The 21,489-nt window shown below is 37.2% G+C and overlaps 1 protein-coding gene across 2 annotated transcripts in view; it reads right to left on the bottom strand.

The window, feature by feature from the left end:
* The window catches only part of LOC118625191 (CD302 antigen), a 146,539-nt gene that overhangs the window by 74,486 nt on the left and 50,564 nt on the right, over positions 1–21,489 (bottom strand). For both annotated transcript variants that reach the window (XM_036253768.1, XM_036253766.1), the window contains exons 14-23: positions 16,591–16,672; positions 15,589–15,657; positions 11,982–12,096; positions 8,298–8,333; positions 7,796–7,971; positions 6,969–7,039; positions 6,615–6,694; positions 5,612–5,751; positions 4,006–4,111; positions 3,361–3,521 (exon numbers count right to left, since the gene is read on the bottom strand). In XM_036253768.1, coding sequence (XP_036109661.1) covers positions 3,361–3,521; positions 4,006–4,111; positions 5,612–5,751; positions 6,615–6,694; positions 6,969–7,039; positions 7,796–7,971; positions 8,298–8,333; positions 11,982–12,096; positions 15,589–15,657; positions 16,591–16,672 — 1,036 coding nt within the window. The remainder of the gene's footprint in view (positions 1–3,360; positions 3,522–4,005; positions 4,112–5,611; positions 5,752–6,614; positions 6,695–6,968; positions 7,040–7,795; positions 7,972–8,297; positions 8,334–11,981; positions 12,097–15,588; positions 15,658–16,590; positions 16,673–21,489) is intronic.

The raw sequence follows: 21,489 nt of genomic DNA on the forward strand, positions 1-21,489 counted from the left end.
ACAGTTTGACTCTGGAGTTTAGGCCGTCATCTACCGCACTAAATCCTTTTCTTATTAAACAGTGATCTCTGATAAGGGTTCTAAAATCACATGGTTTTTGCCCAGCCGGTGTGGCTCAGTGGTTGAGCATTGACCCATGTACCAGGAGGTTGCCGGTTCGATTCCTGATCAGGGCATATGTCCAGGTTGTGGGCCCAATCCCCAGTGCAGGGCATGCAGGAGGCGGCCAGTCAATGTTCTCTCTCATTGATGTTTCCATCTCTTTCTCCCTCTCCCTTTCTCCCTCTCTAAAATCAATAAAGAAAAAAATAAAAATAAAAATAATAAAATCACATGATTTTGCCAGTAGTTCTTCAAAGATAATTTCCCAGACTGAGGTCTAATTTCAAAACACAAAGGCAGAAAACTACCAAGTTCATCTTATGAAGCTCATGTGATGAGGAAAAAAAAAATCTGACAATATGGCATAAAAATTTTAACTCTATGAACAGAGGTGAAAACATTCCCAAATAAAATTCTAACAAATCTAATTCAGTAGAATAGTAAAATATAATCCACTCTGAGCAACTAGATTTTATTAGAAGATAAAGATGGTTTAATATAACATCTATTAATGTATTATACCACATGCCAATAGGCTGAATGGGAAAACCCATATGACAATTTCAATAGATGCTGGAAACAAGTTTTAGAAAATGCAGTACTTATTTCTGAATAAAAATTCTAAATAAGATAGCTATACAATGATACATCTTAAATGATACATGTATATGGCAACACCATATACGTAGTGTAACAACAGAACCCTGCAGACAGGCCCATCAAAGTGCAAATCAAGTCTGGGATGGTGTTTAGTACTCCTGGTATTTACCGTAGTTCTACCATGTGTAGTGAAGCATAAACTGTTATTTGAAAATTATAATTATCTCTTTAGGAAACATAAAAAAAAAAAACTGTGAAAATACTCTAAGAAGTAATAAGGGATTTTAATAAGATGGATGCCTATGAAATAAATATATAAAAATCCTGAAACAATAGCTTTCCTTCATATCAGTACAAAAATCAATAAAAAAGCTGCCATATCAATGACAGTAAGAAAGAGAAGTGCTATAAAAACGTCACTGAGAGCTAAAGGAAGACAGGAATAAATGGAGAGATATATTATACCATATTCTTGAATTACAAGAGTACTGAAAAGATGTGAATTTTCCCTAAAATGCTATCAGATCTTCATCAGAATTTTTTATTTAATTGTTTTGATTGGAAATTGACTAAATACTTCTAGTTTGTCTGGAAGAATGGACAAGAATAGCTAAAAATATCTTAATGGCATTTAATAAAATATAACTAGCTCTATTAGATTTTTAAAAATATGGTAAAATTACAGTATTTAGATCAGTGTGGTAGCTATATAAGAGTATATCTTATATATACACACTTCATATATGATAAAGGAGGCATCCTATATTGCTTTTAACACATGAAAATAAATGCAATAAACAATGCTAGATAATTAGCTAGAATTAAGAAAAAGGATTAGTCATGACAACATAGACCATATATCAATGTGTCATGCTGTGAGGGAAAAAAAGGCAATCTATAAAACAAAACAAAACAAAAATACAGGCAAACATTTAACCATCATTAATAAGATAGACTTTTAGACCTAAAAATAATGGAGGAAAAGGGAAATAAACAGATCTGAACACACACACACACAAACTCAAACTCATTTCTGTAATATTTTTGGTATTCAGACCTCACTAAAAAAACCTAGGGAAATATTTGCAATAAACGCAAGAAAAACAGGGACAGCATATTTAATATTTACATAGTCATAAAATCTGTGAGAAATACATGAAAGTTTTGATAGGTAAATTGGCAAAAAATAAGAACATTCACACTTGATGAAATTCAAATTATTATTGAATTTACACAGGCTTGTTTTCATTAAAAATCAGAGAACTATAAATGAAAATATGATATAATTTAAACTACCAAATTAACAAGAATGTTTAGAAGATAATGCTCCTTTGAGGCAATGTAGTAGAGATGTTAGGAATGCTGGCTCTGCAGGCTCCTGGACCTGGATTAAAACGCTAATTCCACACGTACAGGCTGTGTGATCACTGGTCAATTACATGAATGTGTGTCCCTGCATTTCTAAGACAGGAAAGGACTAACAGACCTTTGCACATCCATTGTGCTGATATAATGAAATAATGCATGTGATGCATTAGCAGAGTGCCTGATACATATGAGCTGCTCAACAAATGTTAGAAATTATTAATATGCAGGTATGGGAAAAAGGGCCATCATAATATTTTGCTGACAAAAATATAAACTCATAAATCTTTTTGGAAAAGAATTTGGTAACCCGAACTTTATAACTATTTCTTTTGATCTGACTATATAACTTCCAAAATCTATCTTAAGGAGATAACCTGAAACATAAGCAAAGTTCATGCACAAAGGTGTTTATTGCAACACCATTTCAGATTATGCACAACCGAGAAAAATCTAAATACCCACTAAATCCACTAAATGCCTGTCAAGTACATTTTTTTTTTTTTATCTTCACCCAAGGACACTTTTTTTTTTTTTGCATTTATCTTCAGACAGAGTGGGAGAGGAGGGGGAAGAGAGAGAGAGAGAGAAACATCGTTGACATGAGAGAGACACAACTGTTTGTCACCCACACGACCCCAGCATGGGTTGGGGACAGACTGCAACCAAGGTATATGCCCTTAGCGGGAACCGAACCCCAGTCTTTCCAGTCCACGGCCCGACGCTCTAACTGCTGAGCCAAACCAGTCAGGACTGTCAAGTACATCTTTTAACAGCATAAGAAACTACTTATGATATAATACTATGTGAGAAAAGTAGAAATCAATTATATATATAAATTATATATATATATATAAATATATATATATATATATACACACACACAACACACATATATATATGTACTATGACCAACTATGACCGTATCTATCTCAAGAAGACACTGTATGGAAAAACCCTAGAAGAAAATAATGCTGAAATATTCATTGTGAGTTCCTAGAGTGGGGAAATTTCTGTTGTTATTGTTCTTGTGACAGCCTTATTGAGATACAATTCACATACAATATAATTCACCCATTTAAAGCATAAATTCCATAGGTTTTAGTATATGTACAGATTTGTGTGACCATATTCTTAGATCAATTTTACATTTCACCTTCCTCAAAAGAAACCCCATACCCTTCTACCACCATCCCCAATCCTTCCATCCTCTTCAGCCTCTGGCACCAATAATTTATGGAAGACTCAAGAATTTCATAGAGCTACATAGATCATTAATGCCAAAAAACTTACATCTTTTGGTATTCTCAGCCTTCGACCAACCAAGAATGGGTGAAAGTTACTGTATGTCAACTCTCTGTTATCTATCCATTTATTTATCCTTTCATGGGCTGTCCAGCGCAAACCAATCCATAAGTCATCTTCCATATCCGGAAGCAAGGATGTAATAAAATCTGTCAGAAAGAGACCCCCACCATTATTTATTTACTTATTTACTTATTTTTTCATCTTTATTGTTGACTGTATTACAGATGTCCCTCCCTTTTCCGCCCCAATGACTCCCTCCTCCCCAATCCCGCCCCTCTCCTGCCTTCCCCACACTGTTGTCGGTGTCCATTGCTTATGCATATATGCATAGAAGTTCTTTGGTTTATCTCATCCCACCCTCCCTCCCCCAATTCCCTTTGAGGTTCATCAGTCTAACAACCAATTTGTACTTCTCAAAGAGATTTATTTTAAAAAGCATTTGAATTTTTCAAATTCAAGATATACTAAAAATGTCAACGAATCCTCTTGCTTATTTACGAAATAGTCTTTCACCTACTCTGTAAAAAAATAGTTTAATAAGACTTAAAAGATGTTGATTCCCCTCAGCCTCCCAAAATTAACGTGGCCCCCAGATCAGAATAAAACATGTTTCCAAAACAATTCTGCTACCTTGTTCTCTTTGGCTCAACACTGTAGGAAGGGTGCCACCGTAGGTGTGACAAGTGTCGCTTGCTCCAGAAAATGAGAGAGACTTGGGTTTAATCTTTAGAAAACACTGCAAACAAAGAACATATATGAAGCTTAAGATTCCAGATACAGGAAAGCTCACATAGGAAATAAGTGTACCATTTTTTCAGAGGGTTGCTCATTATTGGTCTGTGAGATATTTAAATTTATAACGTAGTACCATAACAATGCAGATCTACACTCTCAATTAAAACAACTAAAGAGCAGTCCTCAAACTATTTTTTTAAAAAATATCTCCCACTTACTACGTGGTTCCACTGTGTTAAACAGTTTGCATAGTATTGTCTGATTTAATTCTCACAACTGGAAAAACTTAGGCACTGGTAAGTTAAATAACTTTACCTGTAAGTGAAATAGCATAAAATGGTATGGTCAGCATTTAGACTCTGTTACATTTGATTTCAAAGTCTGTATTCTTAATCATTAACTCCTTATATTTAAAAAAAAACACCTCACATTTTCAAAAGAAACCATCCCCCTGTCCCTTGGCAGAATACTTAATTCAATTTACATCAACTGTATAATTTTAGTCCCAGTACACTGGAGGAAAAGACTGTTCTAATTTTAAAACAAAATCAAAATATACTCTTAATATTTTAGCCTGACTACAGGTGTTTTCAGCTGCCAGACACATCTCTTCTGTTTTCTTTTTGATGCCATGACCATGTTAGTGTGGAGTAGTATGCTTCAAATTGTGTTCCTTGAAACGGTCTACAAAATGTTGTCATTTTGGTTTCTATCCAGAATTAAGTGGCTGAGGAGGTATAAGTCACTGAGTAGCTTCTAGAAGACTGTAGAGAAAACACTCTGAGCTTGAGCTCAGAAGCTTTATGGTAAGGATGGCAGAGGAGAGAGACAAAAGGAGCCTGGTTTTGAAGAATTCACAGAGTTTATATACCAACCCCAGTCTGCTTACTTCAAACTTCTTTTATGTAATAAATAAATGTTTTAACATACTGTACCAAGCTCCTTTTTTAGCAGCCAAATACATTCCCTAAGAGATACTTATACAATATGGATTATGCATCTCAAAGAAGCAAGTATGGAAAATGCAGCATTTCCCAAATCTATTTAATCATAAACTCCACTCTGGAGGCAAGATCAGTGATTAACATTTGGTTAGCATATGTGTAGTTCCCAAAAAGCAGTTTGGGAAATGCTGCTCTAATTTGATTGGTAGTTGCTGGTTGGATGTTTTCCTTAAGGGGGAAAATTTATCAGCCAGAAATTGTTTTCTATATGCCAGAGAGATAGTCTTGACTTCAACGTATTACTCTCTGTTGACACATCAGCTTCTGCAATTTAAGTGTTTGCAGCAACAGAATAGGAACACACTATTTTGAAAGACCTGTAGGCATGGCTAACTTGAGAGTTAACTTGGTTTCTGACAATGTAGGATCAGGTAAGATACTAAAATATGCAGAGGCTGTCTTAGTGAAGTTATCTGATGGGTTGCCATTGTGTCACACGCCATACAACCATCATGAAAGCAATCATGGTTTGCACAATGTAGTGATTCTCTTTTTACCTTATTCTGAAAAGTAATCCAGCTCCCAGAGCATTGAATTTTAGCTGCAGAATCTGGACTATATTTCTCCAATGAAGATACATTATATTTTTCACAGATGAATGGCAACTTGGTATTACAGTCTGCTGGTTTATGTAAGTCTGAGAAATGAAAAGCAGGGTTACTGTGGTGAGATTTTTCTATTCAGTACACTTTATTTTATTTATGTATTTATTTATTTAATCCTCACCCGAGGATATTTTTACATTGGATCTTCAGACAGAGTGGGAAGGAGAAAGGGAGGGAGGGAGAGAGGGGGATAGAAGAGAAACATTGATGTGAGAGAGACACATTGATTGGCTGCCACCTGCTCGACCACAACAGGGACCAGGGATGAACCGCAACCAAGGTATGTGCCCTTGCCTAGAATCAAACCCAGGACCCTCTGGTCCGCAGGCCAATGCTCTAACCACTGAACCAAATGGGCCAGGGCCATTCAGTACACTTTCAAAAAAATCCAGTAATAAAGAAAGTCTCTTTAAATTAATTTCCAAATGGTTAAAATATATTTGTTTTCTTCTCTAGCCATTAATGTCTTCTAGGACTATTCATATCACTAGGTTGTAGTATACGAATATTGCCTATAAAAATGTGCACATGTGATGTAAAGAACAGAGTTACCAAGTTCCGGATGGCAGAAAATAGAGTTGAAGAAGGCTGATGAAGAGGAAAAAGACATAAACTATATTTTAGAGCTGCTGCCTATTTATCTTTGCAAATTGGTCTATAGGCTTATTATGTATGAAAGTGGTAAGTTTATTTCTAAGTAAAGGAAATAAAAATATTCACAATAAAAAGCACATTTATTTGCATTTGGAATTTGAACTATTGTCATTAGCAATAAATCAGAATAAGATAAAGTTATCAAACACATAATCAAAGGGACACAAAACTAGACTAGCAACTGAACCCAAATTTCACATATTACATAATTTGTAATTAGAGGGCTTGGAATTAGTTTTACCATGAAGCCAAGTCTTGGCAGATAAGTATAAACACTGCTCTCCAAATGTTACTGGAAAATGATGCCACGAATGTCGTGTGCTGGAAGAAAATGAGAGATTTGACAACTCAGAATGTAGTTACATATTCCATTCCCATGTTTACTATAAATAATTTTAATTCTAAAATTAATGTTAAACCATTTTTTTATACTTATATTTGATGGTAATATGCAAAAGGACTTGGTTTCTCTAGTCTATACAGTTTATGGATTAATGTTCAAAATTAATTATGAAAAGTAATCCATTTGGTAAAAGAACATTTGGAACTGCTTCTTTTAAATAACTTTATAAAGGTAGCATCAATGATTACATACTACATATAATGACGATCTATTATTGGCTGCTTAGGAGTTCTCACCCACCACTTCTGTTCATCACCAGATATCTGAAAAACAAATCAAACACCCATCCTTACATGTGCTAAGTTTTCTGGGAGAGTTTTGATTTAACCCTATTCCACCATAAACACAAAAAACGAAGATTTCAAAATATTCCATTACTTCGCTATCTAAATTACACAAATCAGATCCTTTCACCAACTGAGTCTTTTGAAAACTGCATACAGAAAATACGGTTGCTGTAACTATGGGCATACATTAATTGGACATATTGTATCTTATTGCAACTAATTATAAATTTAAAGATGTACAAATTAGTTTTCCTCCAAAAAGCTATTTTGTAATTCATTTTGTGTGTGTGTGTGTGTGTATGGGGGGGGGGGGTACATGCCCCTAGTGGGAACTGAACCCAGGACTCTCTGGTCTGCAGGCCAACGCTCAACTGCTGAGCCAAATTTGCCAGGGTTCAAAAAGCTATTTTGTAAAGTTAATTATTAGTAGAAACAGAAACTCAAGTTAACTGGAAAGTTAACTTTTAGTAAAAAAAGTGATATGGAATTAGAATACATTATCGATTGATGTTCATTTTATAAACTGATGTTTATAATTAATCTTGAATATTTTAAAATATCAAACAATTATACTTAACATTCCTAACAAGAAATGATGAATTTGAATATTAGGCAAATTTTACTTGAGAGGCACATTTAACTTCTGTAGATTTTGGTAAGATTTTGAAAATGTTTTCATGAGATAAATATAAAAATGAAAGATATACTTAAAAACACATCCTTTTGAATTACATTTGCTATTTTGTTTTTGATGGCTTTCAATCCTGCAAAAGATGTCAAAGTCGCCAGGGAGCTGTGATTGCTAGCACAGTACAGGACTGCTTCTTCATAGTTGAGGTAAGGATCAGCAACAAACCAATATTCACTCCCATCTACTACAACTGGAGGTCCATGAATTCCAGCTCGTTCTGAAGAGGAAGAATATCAGTTACGACTGTGTAAACCAAACTGCACCCTCTAAGTATAGACTGATGCTCAAAACTTTAATAAACTGTGATCCATTTAGATTACTGGCTCTCTCTGGCCAGGGCAGTGCTTCCTGAAAGGAACAAGGACTCCTGAGCTGAGTGACTCTGCCACCCAGAGTCACAGGGAAAGGCAATCAGCTTCCCTGCATACACATATTCCATCTCAGGTGAAGATGCTGGCACTTAGGCCTGGGTTTAAATAAACTAAATGCATTATTGAAAAAGTAAAGGCGGCTTTGGCTAAGTTTCAGTTTTCTTTAACTCACCTGGGTTGTACCAGTCCGGTGTTTTTGGAGTACGCCCTGTATAAGGAAGAAAGCAAGTGGTTTAAGTTTAGTGTTCAATTAGAGATCATCACGTACTGTAAGGGCCTTTCATCTACTTCAAGAGGACTTGCAGTATTGCTGAGGTTTGTCCATTTCTGGCTGAACCATTTCGTTCCATGATATGATCACTTAAATTTTGAATTCTGGGGCCCATGCTAAAGCTATTTTAGTGGCAATAAAAAAGCAGATCTATTAAATATTATTAAAGTAGCCTGGCCGGTGTGGCTCAGTGGTGAGTGTCGACCCATGCACCAAGAGGTCACCAATTCGATTCCTGGTCAGGGCACATGCCCAAGTTGTGGGCCAAATCCTCAGTGAGGGGCATGCAGAAGGCGGCCAATCCATGTTCTCTCTCATCAATGTTTCTATCTCTCTCAAATCAATAAAGAAAAAAGAAATATTAATAAAGTATTGCTAGCAGTTCTCTACCTTATACCACGGAAGTCACAAAGGAAGGCCAGATGGATAAACACAGGTGCATTCAGGAGTATTAGACAGAAGCACTAAGGAGTATGAACCGAGATGATCACCACTGTCGGGTGAGGTTATTCAGGAACCACTTCTTCGTCTAATGCAATTTGAGTAATTTTCTGTGAACCTGGGTGGGTAGAGTTTATTGTCTCCCAGGATATCCTTGGAAACAATCAATGTACAATGACCCAGTACTGAACCTTTTGAGAAGGTGAAAGACAAAACTGGGAGAAACATAATTAAAAATCACCCAGGCCTCCTGGATGGAAACAGGAAATATTAAAGTTGGATGGGCCAATTCCAAAGCCCTCAGACCCTTGGCGCTTTGGTACTGATCAGCTGTTCAACTCCGTGAGCCTCGCGCTCTAGTCTGTAGGAAGTGAGACTCTACCACCTAAATCACCAAGTCTGTGTGAAGATTCGGTGAGATCCCCCCTGTGGAAATGCCCCCAGTTCCAGGCAAGAGCAGTTTCTCCCAGGATGCTAGGTTTCTTTCTTCTCCCTTTTCATTCTGTTCATAGGTCACATTAGTTTCCAGTCAAAAACATAATTTTATGAATCTTAGAAATTACAGGATAAAATAACTGTTCCCAATTTTGTTGTTGTATCAGGGCCTAATACAAAAGACTGCCTATATATCCAGCATCTTTGCTTTCTCTCCCAGAGTCAGTTCTTTGGGTGTTGGATAATTTCTTCCTTTTTTTTTTTTTTTTAACAACAATGCTACCAACCAGTTTAAAATATACATAGTTTCTTGATTTAATCACGTGTTGGGGATTCTATGTCTAAACTTTAAATTTCTTTAAGTTAGTGAGAAAAGGACATACAGGAAGCAACTGATCGTCATTTCTCTCTCTCCCTCTTCCTTCCTCTCTCTCTCAAATCAATAAAAACATATCCTTGGGTGAAGATTTTTAAAAAGTACATCTGGTTATGGCTATTTAACATTTTTAGGTTGTCCACAGACAACAGTGTGGTGATTACTGGAGGGAAAGGGAGAAAGGGTGGTGGGGAGGAGGTATGGGGGGGGGGGTAAGTGGTCATAGGAGGAGACATGACTTGGGGTGGTGAACACAATACAATATACAGATGATATATTATAGAATTGTACCCCTGAAGCCTATATAATTTTATTAACCAATGTCACCCCAATGAATTCAATATAAATGAGAAAAAATTTTAGGTTGTCAAATATGTCTTTTAGAGAAGAGGAGGCTAATTAGAACCGGCCAAGTGTTATAAAAACGGCAAGAGCTAGAGAAAAGGTATGGTGATTTAGGCTTCTAAAGAGGTGAACTGCTTTGAGAAAACCAGAAAATACAGATTAATACAGAAGTATCAGGTTGAGCAAACTTTGGTTGCTCTAATAACCAACAAAATATCCAACCAGGTGAATGGGACACACTGTAACGTAGAAATTTAGAAACTGTCCAAGGGGAGTTACATTTAAACCTTGGATCAAGCAATCACTGATTGCTTCAGATAATTGGGAAAGGGCTGAGATAGGAAGTTCTTTAGTTTTTAATTTTGTTTTTGCATGGGAGAGCAGGGGTGAAGACTTTTTATTTGGTTAATTGATGTATGTTTGCTAAGTTAATTTTCTTCTCTTTTGTTTAAAATAAAAAATATATATAATAAAGGATAAAAACAAGAAAAAAAAACAACAAAAAAATGTGCTCTTTGTAATTTTTTCCTGTGGCTACTGGTTTGTCATTTCTAAGGTTGCCCCGGTGTAAACTCTTGGGTTTGAGCCATCACTCAAACAGGAGGCAGGGTTGCAGCTACCAGCGAGGGCACATGTTGGAGGGAGCAGTGATACTCTGTGGCATGCTAGCAAGCTACCAGAGCTCACCACCAATGCTTCAAACAAGAGACATTATCCAAATTAATTATACACATTACTTACTCTTCTGCTTCTTTAAAGAGTATCCAAACTGGTTTTTCTTTGTTCATCTTTCAGGTTTAATCAATAATCACGAAAAACTCAGGTATAATGTCTCCTTTGGACACCCCCCCCCCACACACACAGTTTTTCTTTTATTAATGGACTGACAGTTTGCCTTTGTGAGAGGGACTTGACCGTTACTGTATCAAAAGTCATGTCTGAGCTCTTTTAAAGGCAATATGTGCAGCATGGTGGCCTTTGTTAAAGGAAAAAGAACAATTTTCTTATAGACAGTCCCATGACAATCTTTGGATTCTTTGAGAACTTATAGAAGGATATACCTTTGGTTTCAATAATCTGTTTACATTCATTCAGAAATTCATTTTGGAACTTTCTGTACATTTACCACGAACAATTTCATATATTTAGTATTTGCTTAAAATAACTTGGGATTTAAAATCTTAAGATTTTACTTAAAAGTCCTTGACATTTTCCTAGTAAAAAGCTAAGTAAAAGGATAGCTATTTATTTTCCTTTCTCTCCCTTTTGTCACCAAACACTCTACTAATCAAGCTGTTTCTTGAATTTGAATTACATCAAGTATTAGCAGTTTTTGAGTTCACTGAAAATTGTTTCTAAATTTTCCAGGGAAGTGCTGAAATTTGATTTCCTGGTTCTTACTTCATTTTTCTTATGCTTATCTTCATTTTGCATCAAAATAAAAATGATTCCCTCTGCCACGTTGCTTCTTTTACTTAAAATTATCTTTCATTTCCAGGTCTAATCACCCTAAATTAGCCTTAAATTTTATCTTGTATACAAATTCTTTCATGATAAAAGAGGAAGACACCATTGATTGTTAATAATCTAGCCTTCTACAAGGGGTAGTAGTCAGGTGGGTGGAACTTATTGTATTAACTGCATCTTTGAAGGTTTTTTTTTTTTTTAAAGACAGTTTATTCCCTCTCTCAACATTAAAAAAAAAACAAAAACAAGACTTTATTAATTTTTACAGAGAAAGGAAGGGAGAGGGAGAGAGAAACATCGATGTGAGAGTGAAACATGAATTGGTTGCCTCCTGCACATCCCCTGACTGGGAACTGAACCAGCATCCTTCTAGTTCATGGGATGATGCCCAACCAACTAAGCCACACTGGCCAGGGCTTGAAAGGCTTTTTAAAATCATAATCATAGACCAAAATGCTCTCTTAGTTACATTTGGCTCTGGATTCATAATATTCACATGAAAGGAAATAAATATCACTCACCTTTTGGAATCTGACACACCCATTCAAGTTTTGTATCACAAGCAAAAGGCTTTAAATAAATATTTTCTCTGTCATAATGGTAATGCCAGCTTCTTCGCCAGTACCTCTGCATGACCTGAAAGAGGAAGAGGGTTGCAGCTTATTTTGAAGTTGACGCAACCTTTAGAAAATCCTAAACTGTTTTTAACTATTTTAGCTCTAGCACCTAAGGTATTTGTTTAATGAATGAACACATGCAGTGTTTAAACTGTAACAGCCTAAGCAAGAGGCTGACAAAGGTATCATACGATCATGTTTATGTCCAAACTGCAAATTATTATTATTTTCTGTTTTTGCTGATATGAAACTGTAGAATCTTGGACCATTACATTTGGGATCGATCAAGCTAGAAAAGAATATTTGGTTCAGTGGGTTCCAACCAGGCTGTATTAAAGCAGATCTGTGAAAAGTGATGTAAAAGTCTGACACCAGGGGCCCAGGCTCCTTCTTTGGTGTTGCTCCGAGTTCCTAGGATGTTGTCCTTCTCCGCACAGTTCAAGGTGGCACTCTACAAATTCCAGCCAGCAAGCAGGGGAGAAAGGAAAGGGGAGGGCATGGCCTGGGAGGAGCATCCATCACTTTTTGGACTGTTCTCTTAAGGCCAAGATTCTGATGGGTACAGTGGCAGGTGAGGTAAGATTCTCCTTCTAGAACACTGCCTGCATGGCTTTATTCCTGAAGCAAACAGCATCAGTGTTTAGCTTTTCTCACACATGGGGATTCCACCTACACAGAACATAGTTGCATCAGTGGAACTTCACAAGCTTCTCTGAGGTTTTCACCTTTCATGTATTAAATAGAGACTTCTATAAAAATGGCATGATACTATACAGTTTAGTACTAGAACAACTACTTTGAAAGTAGTGCTTTCCAATGGCCTTCTCGGTTCCTCGTCTCACCCTTCCTGTAACATTTCTTGTCAGTTGCCTTCTTGAATCTCTTTCTTGGGCTTACGTAGCAGAGGTATTATCTAGATATCTCTTTTCCCCTCATCTTCTTACGTTTAATGTGTTGGCGATTCCCCCAAATCGACTTCTTGGCCCTTTGAGCTTTTATTTTTGTATACATTTTCCCTCCAATTCCAGTCTCTTGAGTTCTACTTACTATAGGATATTTTTTACTGTTAACTTGGATTTGAAATATCTAAACTAAAATGCATTATTTTCTTCATAAATCAGTACCCCTTTTGAGTGTTTCTATAAATGCCTAGTCATAGTGTGTTAGGCTGTTAGACACCCATGAGCAGAGCAAGGACGATGGGCCAGGTACAGAAGGTCACCAGGGTGGAAAGCCCCGGGTGTCGGGTGGGGCCTCGCCCCCAGGGTGACCTTTCCTCCTCTAGCATGTTGATGGTCATGTGGTTTGGACCCCTGACCTTTCCTCCCTAGAGATGACATGTAGGTCTCAGTTGTATTTCAGCTCCAGGTCCAGAAAAGCAGCAGAACCAGACACGTGACCCCACGGCTGACCTCAGGACCAGCTGTATTGGATAATGATTCCCCTGCCCTGGTGCCAACCAATCAATCAGTGGAGACCCTGACCTTGAAAGGACACACCTGGAAAGCTGCTGACTAGTCTATTGAGATCTTCCCCTGGGACCTCCCCTAAAATCGCCACCCTTAAAACCCTTAGGACAGCCCTGGCCGGTTCGGCTCAGTGGTAGTGTTGGCCCGAGGACCAAAGAGTCACGGGTTTGATTCTGGTCAAGGGCATGTATCTTGGTTGTGGTTCGATCCCCGGCCCTGGTTGGGGTTGTGCAGGAGGCAACCAGTAGATGTGACTCTCACACATGGATGTTTCTCTCTCTCTCTTTCCTCCCTCCCACTCTATCTGAAAATCAATGGAAAAATATTCTCGGGTGAGGATAAAAACAAAAAACAAACCCTTAGGACAGAGGACCCAGCGCTCTCCCTCCTGGGAGCAATCCTCCCCAGCCTCCCCCCCTTCCCCTGCCGCTCCCCCAGGCACTTTCCCTTACGTCCTCGCTTCTGAGCTCCAAGGGCTTCCTTTACCTCTATAACTTGTGTCCTAATCCCGTTTCTTCTACAAATTACTTCTTCCACCTCTGTGATTTTATAAATAAACCGTCTCTTATAGTTTGAGTTTTGACTTTGAATTCTTTCCTAGCCAGAATTCAAGTGCTGAGGTTGCAGAACCCAGGTCTAGTCTGACCCCACCAGGCTGACTCCTGGTACCGTTCCTGCTGCCCCCAACAACAGGGGACATAGCATAGTGGACATGTGGGTTTAAATTTTAGTTCTGTAACCACATAAGTTACTCCGAGTTCAAAGTTCTTCCTTTTAAGATGAATAAAATAACAGTACCTACCTCACAAGGTTGCTTAAGTATTAAGTGAATAATATATGTGACATGCCTAATACCGTGTCTGGCTCAGGAGCCAACAGGTGTTAACAGCTGCATCATCATCACCATCTTTATTCTCCGATAAACCTTATACTTTGCCTGCTATAATTCTTGTAATTGCTTATTTACTTGTATTTATCTCAAACTAGGCTATTAGTTTTGTGGAGACAATGGCTGTTTCATACCTTGTCATAACTGTATCCCCAGAGCATTGCAGACTTCTTGGATACATTACTTATGGAATGAATAAATGAATCCATTCTGCAGAGAAAGATGCCTGACTGATTTTTTAATCTTTTGGTGCTATCTGTTGTATCCTGACATCTGTCTCAAGATGAATCTTCTCACAACCTCTTTAGTTCATATCAAAAACCTTGAAAAATACTGTTACCTATCAAAAAATGTGCAAACTCCTCAACCAGGCCGTAATCCTATTTCCCAACTTGGTTAAGTTGGGAACAACACCAGTTAAGACTTCTGGCGCTGAATTCTGTTCTTATCACTGCCTTAGCCTCTCCCTTTCACTCCCACTTTATTCTATGCACTTCCTCATACCCTTTTCCCATTAGAGAGCTTTACCTACCTACCGACCAACCCTAGCCCTCCTTAATGGCCCTATTCAAGTCCCACCTCTTTCTGGAAATAGGTCACAGGAATTGTTCCTTCTTTCTGAATTTCATCAGTCTCTTTAACTCATTTGGAGGTTATTACTGCATAGCAATAAGAGCTTTCTTTTTTTTTTTAAATCCTCACCCGAGGATATATTTCCATTTATTTTTAGATAGAGTGAAAGGGAAGAAAAGAGAGAGAGAGAGAGAGAGAGACAGACAGACATTGATGTGAGAGAGAGACATCGATTGGTTGCCTCCCACACAACCCCAACCAGGCTGGGGATCGAACCTGCAACTAAGGTACATGTCCTTGACCGGGAATTGAACCTGTGAGCCTTCAGTCTGTGGGCCAACACTCCAACCATTGAGCCAAACCAACCAGGGCAGAGCTATCTTTCCAGAATATGAATTTTACCTTCTCAAATTAAGAATAAGTTGGGTCTCTCAAAGGCTGGGCCTTGGGTAACTTCTCACCGCCCGTCACACCTAATCCCACGCGCCACATGCAGAAGGCACTCCCTGAATCTGCACCTGACTGCCACCGACGCCGGGTTTATTTTTAAAACATGCGGATTTTCTAGCACTGCACTGACCTTGATAGCCGCACAGTCTCTGACATCGTAATCCTGCTGGAACTCATTTTCCATCAGAAAGGTAGACACCTTAAAAGACAAGAGAGGGTTGAGAGTTTAAGACTGATGTATATATATTTGCAATTTAGATGTAATTTAGGCAGCTTTAATAACTCAAGTGTGTTCCTATACTGTGGAAGGAAAACGTTTCCATTTCCTTTTTTGTGTGAGGATGCTAAATCACGAGAGGACTTGGAAAATGTCATAATGTCATCAGTTTCCAAACAAAGGAGGATAGTTTTAGAATTGGAGCTTAATGATGTATTCAGTTCACAGTTGGAGTCACAGAATCAAGAGCTGGCAAAATACCTACTTTTTTTTTGCATATGTTGAAATGCTAGTTATTTGATGAACTATTCTCAGATATGCTCCAATTTGAAAATGAAAGCCAAGGAATTTTACATTTAAAAAGAATATATAATGAATGGACACAATGGTAATGTGGAGTGAATATTTAATATTTGAGAATTATTTGCTCCTATAAGTGTTACCTAAATGTCTCACTAGGATAATGTATACATTTGATATAATACTTAAGGACTTTTTAGGGTTCCTCCCCTAAAATTATTTCCCCCATAAAGGTGCTTTCTTTTTTACATAACTCTTAGAAATAAACATCAAGGCTTCCCATTATAAAAAGAGAAAAAAAGAAAAAACACAAAGAAAAAAAGAAAATCAGGTTTATTAACCAAAGTGATGACTATTACATCTACGTAGCTATATATATATATCTATATATATCTGTATATATTTTTATTATATAGAGAAAGCTTAAACATGTTTATTTTTTTAAGTTAGTAACTTGTTTTATCCATATGTCATATTTGTGAATATATTCTCATTTCAATAAAGACACATCTACAAAATTAATATAATGGTTGTATGGTATGTGAATGTATTATTTAATAATCAACTTACTTGTTATTGAAACAAATAATATTACCCCAAAAAGTTTAAACTTACTGGTGTTCGATCACTCCATTGCCACGATCCTTGTAAATCGGGGCTCCTTTTATTCAAACCTATCCACAGCCAACGCTCGCCGCTAAGTAAAAAGCAAGTGTTAAAAAAATTGAGCAAAGCCTTTGGCAAAAATATTTAGCATTCACATATCAAATGCTTAGGACATGTAAGTTTATTCAGAAGAACTATCACTCACTGAAAAGCACAGTTGTATAAAGGAGTCTTCGGAAATGACACCAAACCCTATGTATGGGGTAGACTTAGAAAAGTACCATAGATTTTAAAACTAAATTTTAAGTTATTTCTTTACATGAAAGGCAAAAAACTATTCTGCTTCGAACTTAAGAGGAAAAAAGTAAGTGATTATTCTAGAACTTTTGCTGCAGAGCTTCAGTATTGGACAATGGTGTCAGATACAGTTAAATGTGGCAATAGCATTTCTTTAAAGTATCTGTCAAATATTGTCTTTATTTTTAATTTTTTTATCCTCACGCGAAGACATTTTTGCATTTATTTTCAGATAGAACAGGAGGGAGAGAGGGAGAAAGAGAGAGAGAAACATTAACTGGTCGCCACCCACATGACCCCAACCCAGGCCAGGGTGAACTGCAACTGAGGTACGTGCCCTTTGCGGGAGCCGAACCCGGGACTCTCCAGTCTGTGGGCCGATGCTCTAACTGCTGAGCCATACCGGCCAGGACAAATATTGTCTCTTTAAAAGGCAGGACAGCCCTGCTGGTGTGGCTCAGTGGCTGAGTGTTGACCCATGCACCAAGAGGTCGCCAGTTCGATTCCCGGTCAGGGCACATGCCCAGCTTGTGGGCCCCATCCCCAATGGGGGGCATGCAGGAGGCCACCAATCGATGTTCTTCCTCATTGATGTTTCTATCTCTCGCTCCCTCTCCCTTCCTCTGTCTCTAAAATCAATAAAGAAAATAAATAAAAAGCAGAACAAACCATTTGGTTAAATTTTTATTAAACAAGATTTTAAAAAATTATTTAATTCCCACTGCCCATTAAATTGGATGTAAACAAGTATTTTCTAAATGCCAAATTCCACGGGCTACAGCAGAGCAATATAATTAAGTAACCACTGAAGTGATTACACTCAACTATTATACTCTATGTACAATGCACCGGGCTGGGTGCAAAGGGAGTACAGGGAAGTACAAGACCTAATATCTATTTTCAAAAGGCATATAGACTAGTCAGGGAGACAAGATGTTTATGTACAAAGAAAATATAGAACCATTATGAAAGACATCAAGGCATCAAATTTGCAAACATTTTAAATACTACAAAGGTTCAGGGAAAGGAGAGGTCATTGTCGACGGCAGGAAGTCAGAAAACAATTTGTGAGGTTGGTAGGACAAAAGACAGTCTTCAGAGGATGGCTAACATTTCTTTTGGGCCATAATTGGAGTGTTTACCATGTGCCAGTATTCAGATTGTCTGAGAAGAGAAAGGAAAAGTATTCCAAGGAAGACTACATACAATATCACATAGAGGCAGGGACATACATTATAAGTGACCTCTTTCTCTCAAAGTTATGCTTTAGCCAGAGAGATAGTGCCAATATAAATAGACGTGATACAGTCATAAAAAAATGTCTCCACCTCTAACCCAACTTGAAAATATTCTGTAAAATATACTACACGCTCTAAGCCTTAATAAGTAGGCCATTTTCTGTGTAATTTTTTTGTTTGTTTTGGTAATACTTGTTTCTTTCTATATAATTTAACCTTTTGATTGCATATGGTATGTATGATCAGTACATGAGTGTATATTACATTGCATAACTATATATGTATATATAAGTATTATATGTATATAAATATAACATAGAGAAGGAGTAGAATCAAAATCTAAATTTCTCACTCTCAAGCTCAGTAGAATATATAGAATATATGGAAGGTACAGCTACAAGACCACTGGAAATACAAGAAATCTGCATTTTAAAAATTTGCTAGTAAATCAAAGACAAAACTTAGTTTTAATTTAATTTCTTACTTTTAAATAAAATAATTGCTTTTCTTTATTCACTCAACATTTCCTCGTATTTCAATATAAATCGGCACCTTTTCAACTTCAAGCTTTTCAACTTCCTGCAGTGGTACCAGCCTGCCCCCTTTCAGTTTTGATTGTTATATTGTCTTGTTCCATAGGGAAAGATTACCAATTTGCAGACTTAAAAAAAAATCCCAGTGGAGACAATTAAGTCCAGTTTGAATTTAGCAGCTGTAAGAGGAATTTGCAGTTTGTATCTGTAACAAATCAGAGTTTTCTTACAGGTTTGAAAATGTATCATACTTTCTGATTGTTGGCTATGTAAACCATGGGGTAGAAATAATTGCCATATACCGTATAAGTAAAATTCAATGGCTAAAACAAAAAGAAGGTTAAGTTTTGGGGAATTTGTGCAGAATTTTATGTTGCCCTAAAATAATTGTTAGGTAGTTTATCTTCTTTACAGTCAACACCACCAGAAAGAGGATCCAAGGTCACCTGTCAAAGACTCTAGAGGTCTGTCTCCAACCTGTCCACCCAGTTTTCTCTTGGCTCCACCTTTTCACACTCAGAAATCTGCTTTCAGGTCCATTTCTGTCTCCTTTGCTGCATGTTGGGAAGTTTCCTAGAGAGCTGAGTTTGCCTGTTGTCCAAAATTTCTAATCTCACACTTTCTGAGATTGAACTTCGTTTCAACCCAGACATTTATAGTTTTCTGCTTCAGTTTCAAGAGATACATTCGTGTATAAGTTATAAATATAGAAAATAGTAGCTACTTGTGTGTGTTTTCTTTAAGAGAAGAGGTGGGAAATATTTCCTCAATTATAGCTAATTTCTGGTTTGACCTGGCTTATATATAGGCAGATAAAGAGAATTGGAAATCACATCAATCACTGCACACCTCTAATGTGGATTTTAGAAAAATTGAGGGGAAAAAAATGTATCATACTTAGGGAATCAAATCAACTGAAATTTTATCTCTTTATCAATTTCTTCTAATCTAAGCACTAAGCATACAATTTAAGGCTGTTAGTTTAAGAAGGCATTGCATAAAAGGTTAATGTGTGTATTTGTGTTAAAATTTCCACTCTCAGTCAAATTTCCTGCTGCATCTGGTTTCTAAGGAAACCAGCCATAACCTCCAATAAACACTATTTGATGAGGGTGCTTAGTTTGAAAATCTAGATTTATATCTAAATTCATTCACACCACATCACAGGAGGCAGTGCACGCAGCAGCAATGACATTGCAAACAAGGCTTTTCTTCTCTAATCCTGTAACTATTTTTGCTTTACAATGGCTTTCCCTGGTGGGCTGCCATTAAGAATTGCAAAGATCTTAGAGCTCTAATGACTTGGTATACCATGGATACTTTCCACTGAAATACAAATAGAGATGTAGAATGTAGATTGTTTAAGATATAGCAGTTATCTGACTGAACTCTTAGGCATTTAATACACAACTTGGGCAATGGGCATCTTGCTGAGAAAGGTCACTTCATGCAGTAAGAAGCTAAGTGTTCAAGGAGTAAGTTTTAGAATTGTTTTTTTTTTCCTGATATAAATAGGTTTGCTTTCTTCCTTTCCTTCAAGCCATGGTCACAATATTGCTTTTAGAATATGCTGTCTTTCTAAGCATAGAATGGGCAAACGACTTCTGTTAATGGAGTGCATAAGCAGACAACCCAGTCTAATTAATATGGCATTGTGTTAGCTGCTGGGATAAGAGTGTAATAAAATTTAGTCCCTAACAGTGAAAGGATTATGGTGATTTGTTTTTTTCTTGTGCTTTTCTGGTTTTCTAAATGTAATACCTTGTATGCATTACTTTTATGATCAGAAAAAATTAAACATCGTATTTTCTGTTACATGTTAACTATAACTTAGAGCTATGATGTAAGGTGATTTTTATTTTCATTATCATTTTTTATATTTCTCAAATTTTACGTAATGAAACTTACATTACTGTTTAAAGTGAAGTGGAGGAAACTTCAGCAAACGTGATGAGAAACTAATAAACAAATCAAGAAAGATTTCTTAATTACCTCTCAGACTTTAGTTTTGTTTTCTAATGTAATGCATTTTATAAATAGAAGCTCTCATTGATCATTTCTATTTTCCATCAATTGATTCCTACAAATATCTACTACCTCATTGCTTAGTACTTATCTATGGTTCCCTGTTTCAGTTAAAGGTTCCTAACCTCTTGCTTGTTTTTATTCAAATACCAGTGTATGCCCTGGCCAGTTTTGCTCAGTTGTTGGAGCATCGGCCCTCAGACTGAAGAGTGTTGGGTTCGTCCCTGCCCCTGGTCGGGGTTGTGCAGGAGGCAACTAATTGATGTGTCTCTCTCATGTCGGTCTCTCTCATGTCGGTCTCTCTCATGTCGATCTCTCTCATGTCGATCTCTCTCTCTCTCTCTCTCTCTCTCTCTTCCCCTCTCTCCCTCCCTCCTTCCCTCCCTTCCACTCTATCTAAAGAAAAATGGGGAAAAATCCAGTTTATGTCAGTATTTTACTTAAAATACTCTACCATAGACAGCATGACATGTGTGTGTCACGCTTGGGATCTGGGAGCCTGTAAGTTTCCTTGCTTGAAATTCTTACTCCAGGGAGGATCAGCAGGCTGTTAGAAAGGCCGTGTTCCAGGGGCAACCACCGCAAGGACATCTGCCATTCAAAGCCACACCTGAGGCTTTGGCAATTAGTAAAGTGAATGTCAGAAATGGGTTTACATCAGTGAATTCAGAAGCTTGTTAATCAACATATTAGAAACAGATGCTCATTAGTGAAACTGACGTTATTCGAGAGATGAGAAATGGCTAAAATACTTAGAGAAAGCGTATTAGAACCTGGCGAGGCCGGAGAAGGAAAAATGGCGGCGGAGTGAACGG

The sequence above is a fragment of the Molossus molossus genome, unplaced genomic scaffold (assembly GCF_014108415.1).
Source record: "Molossus molossus isolate mMolMol1 unplaced genomic scaffold, mMolMol1.p scaffold_m16_p_11, whole genome shotgun sequence".
Classification (NCBI taxonomy): Eukaryota; Metazoa; Chordata; class Mammalia; order Chiroptera; family Molossidae; genus Molossus; species Molossus molossus.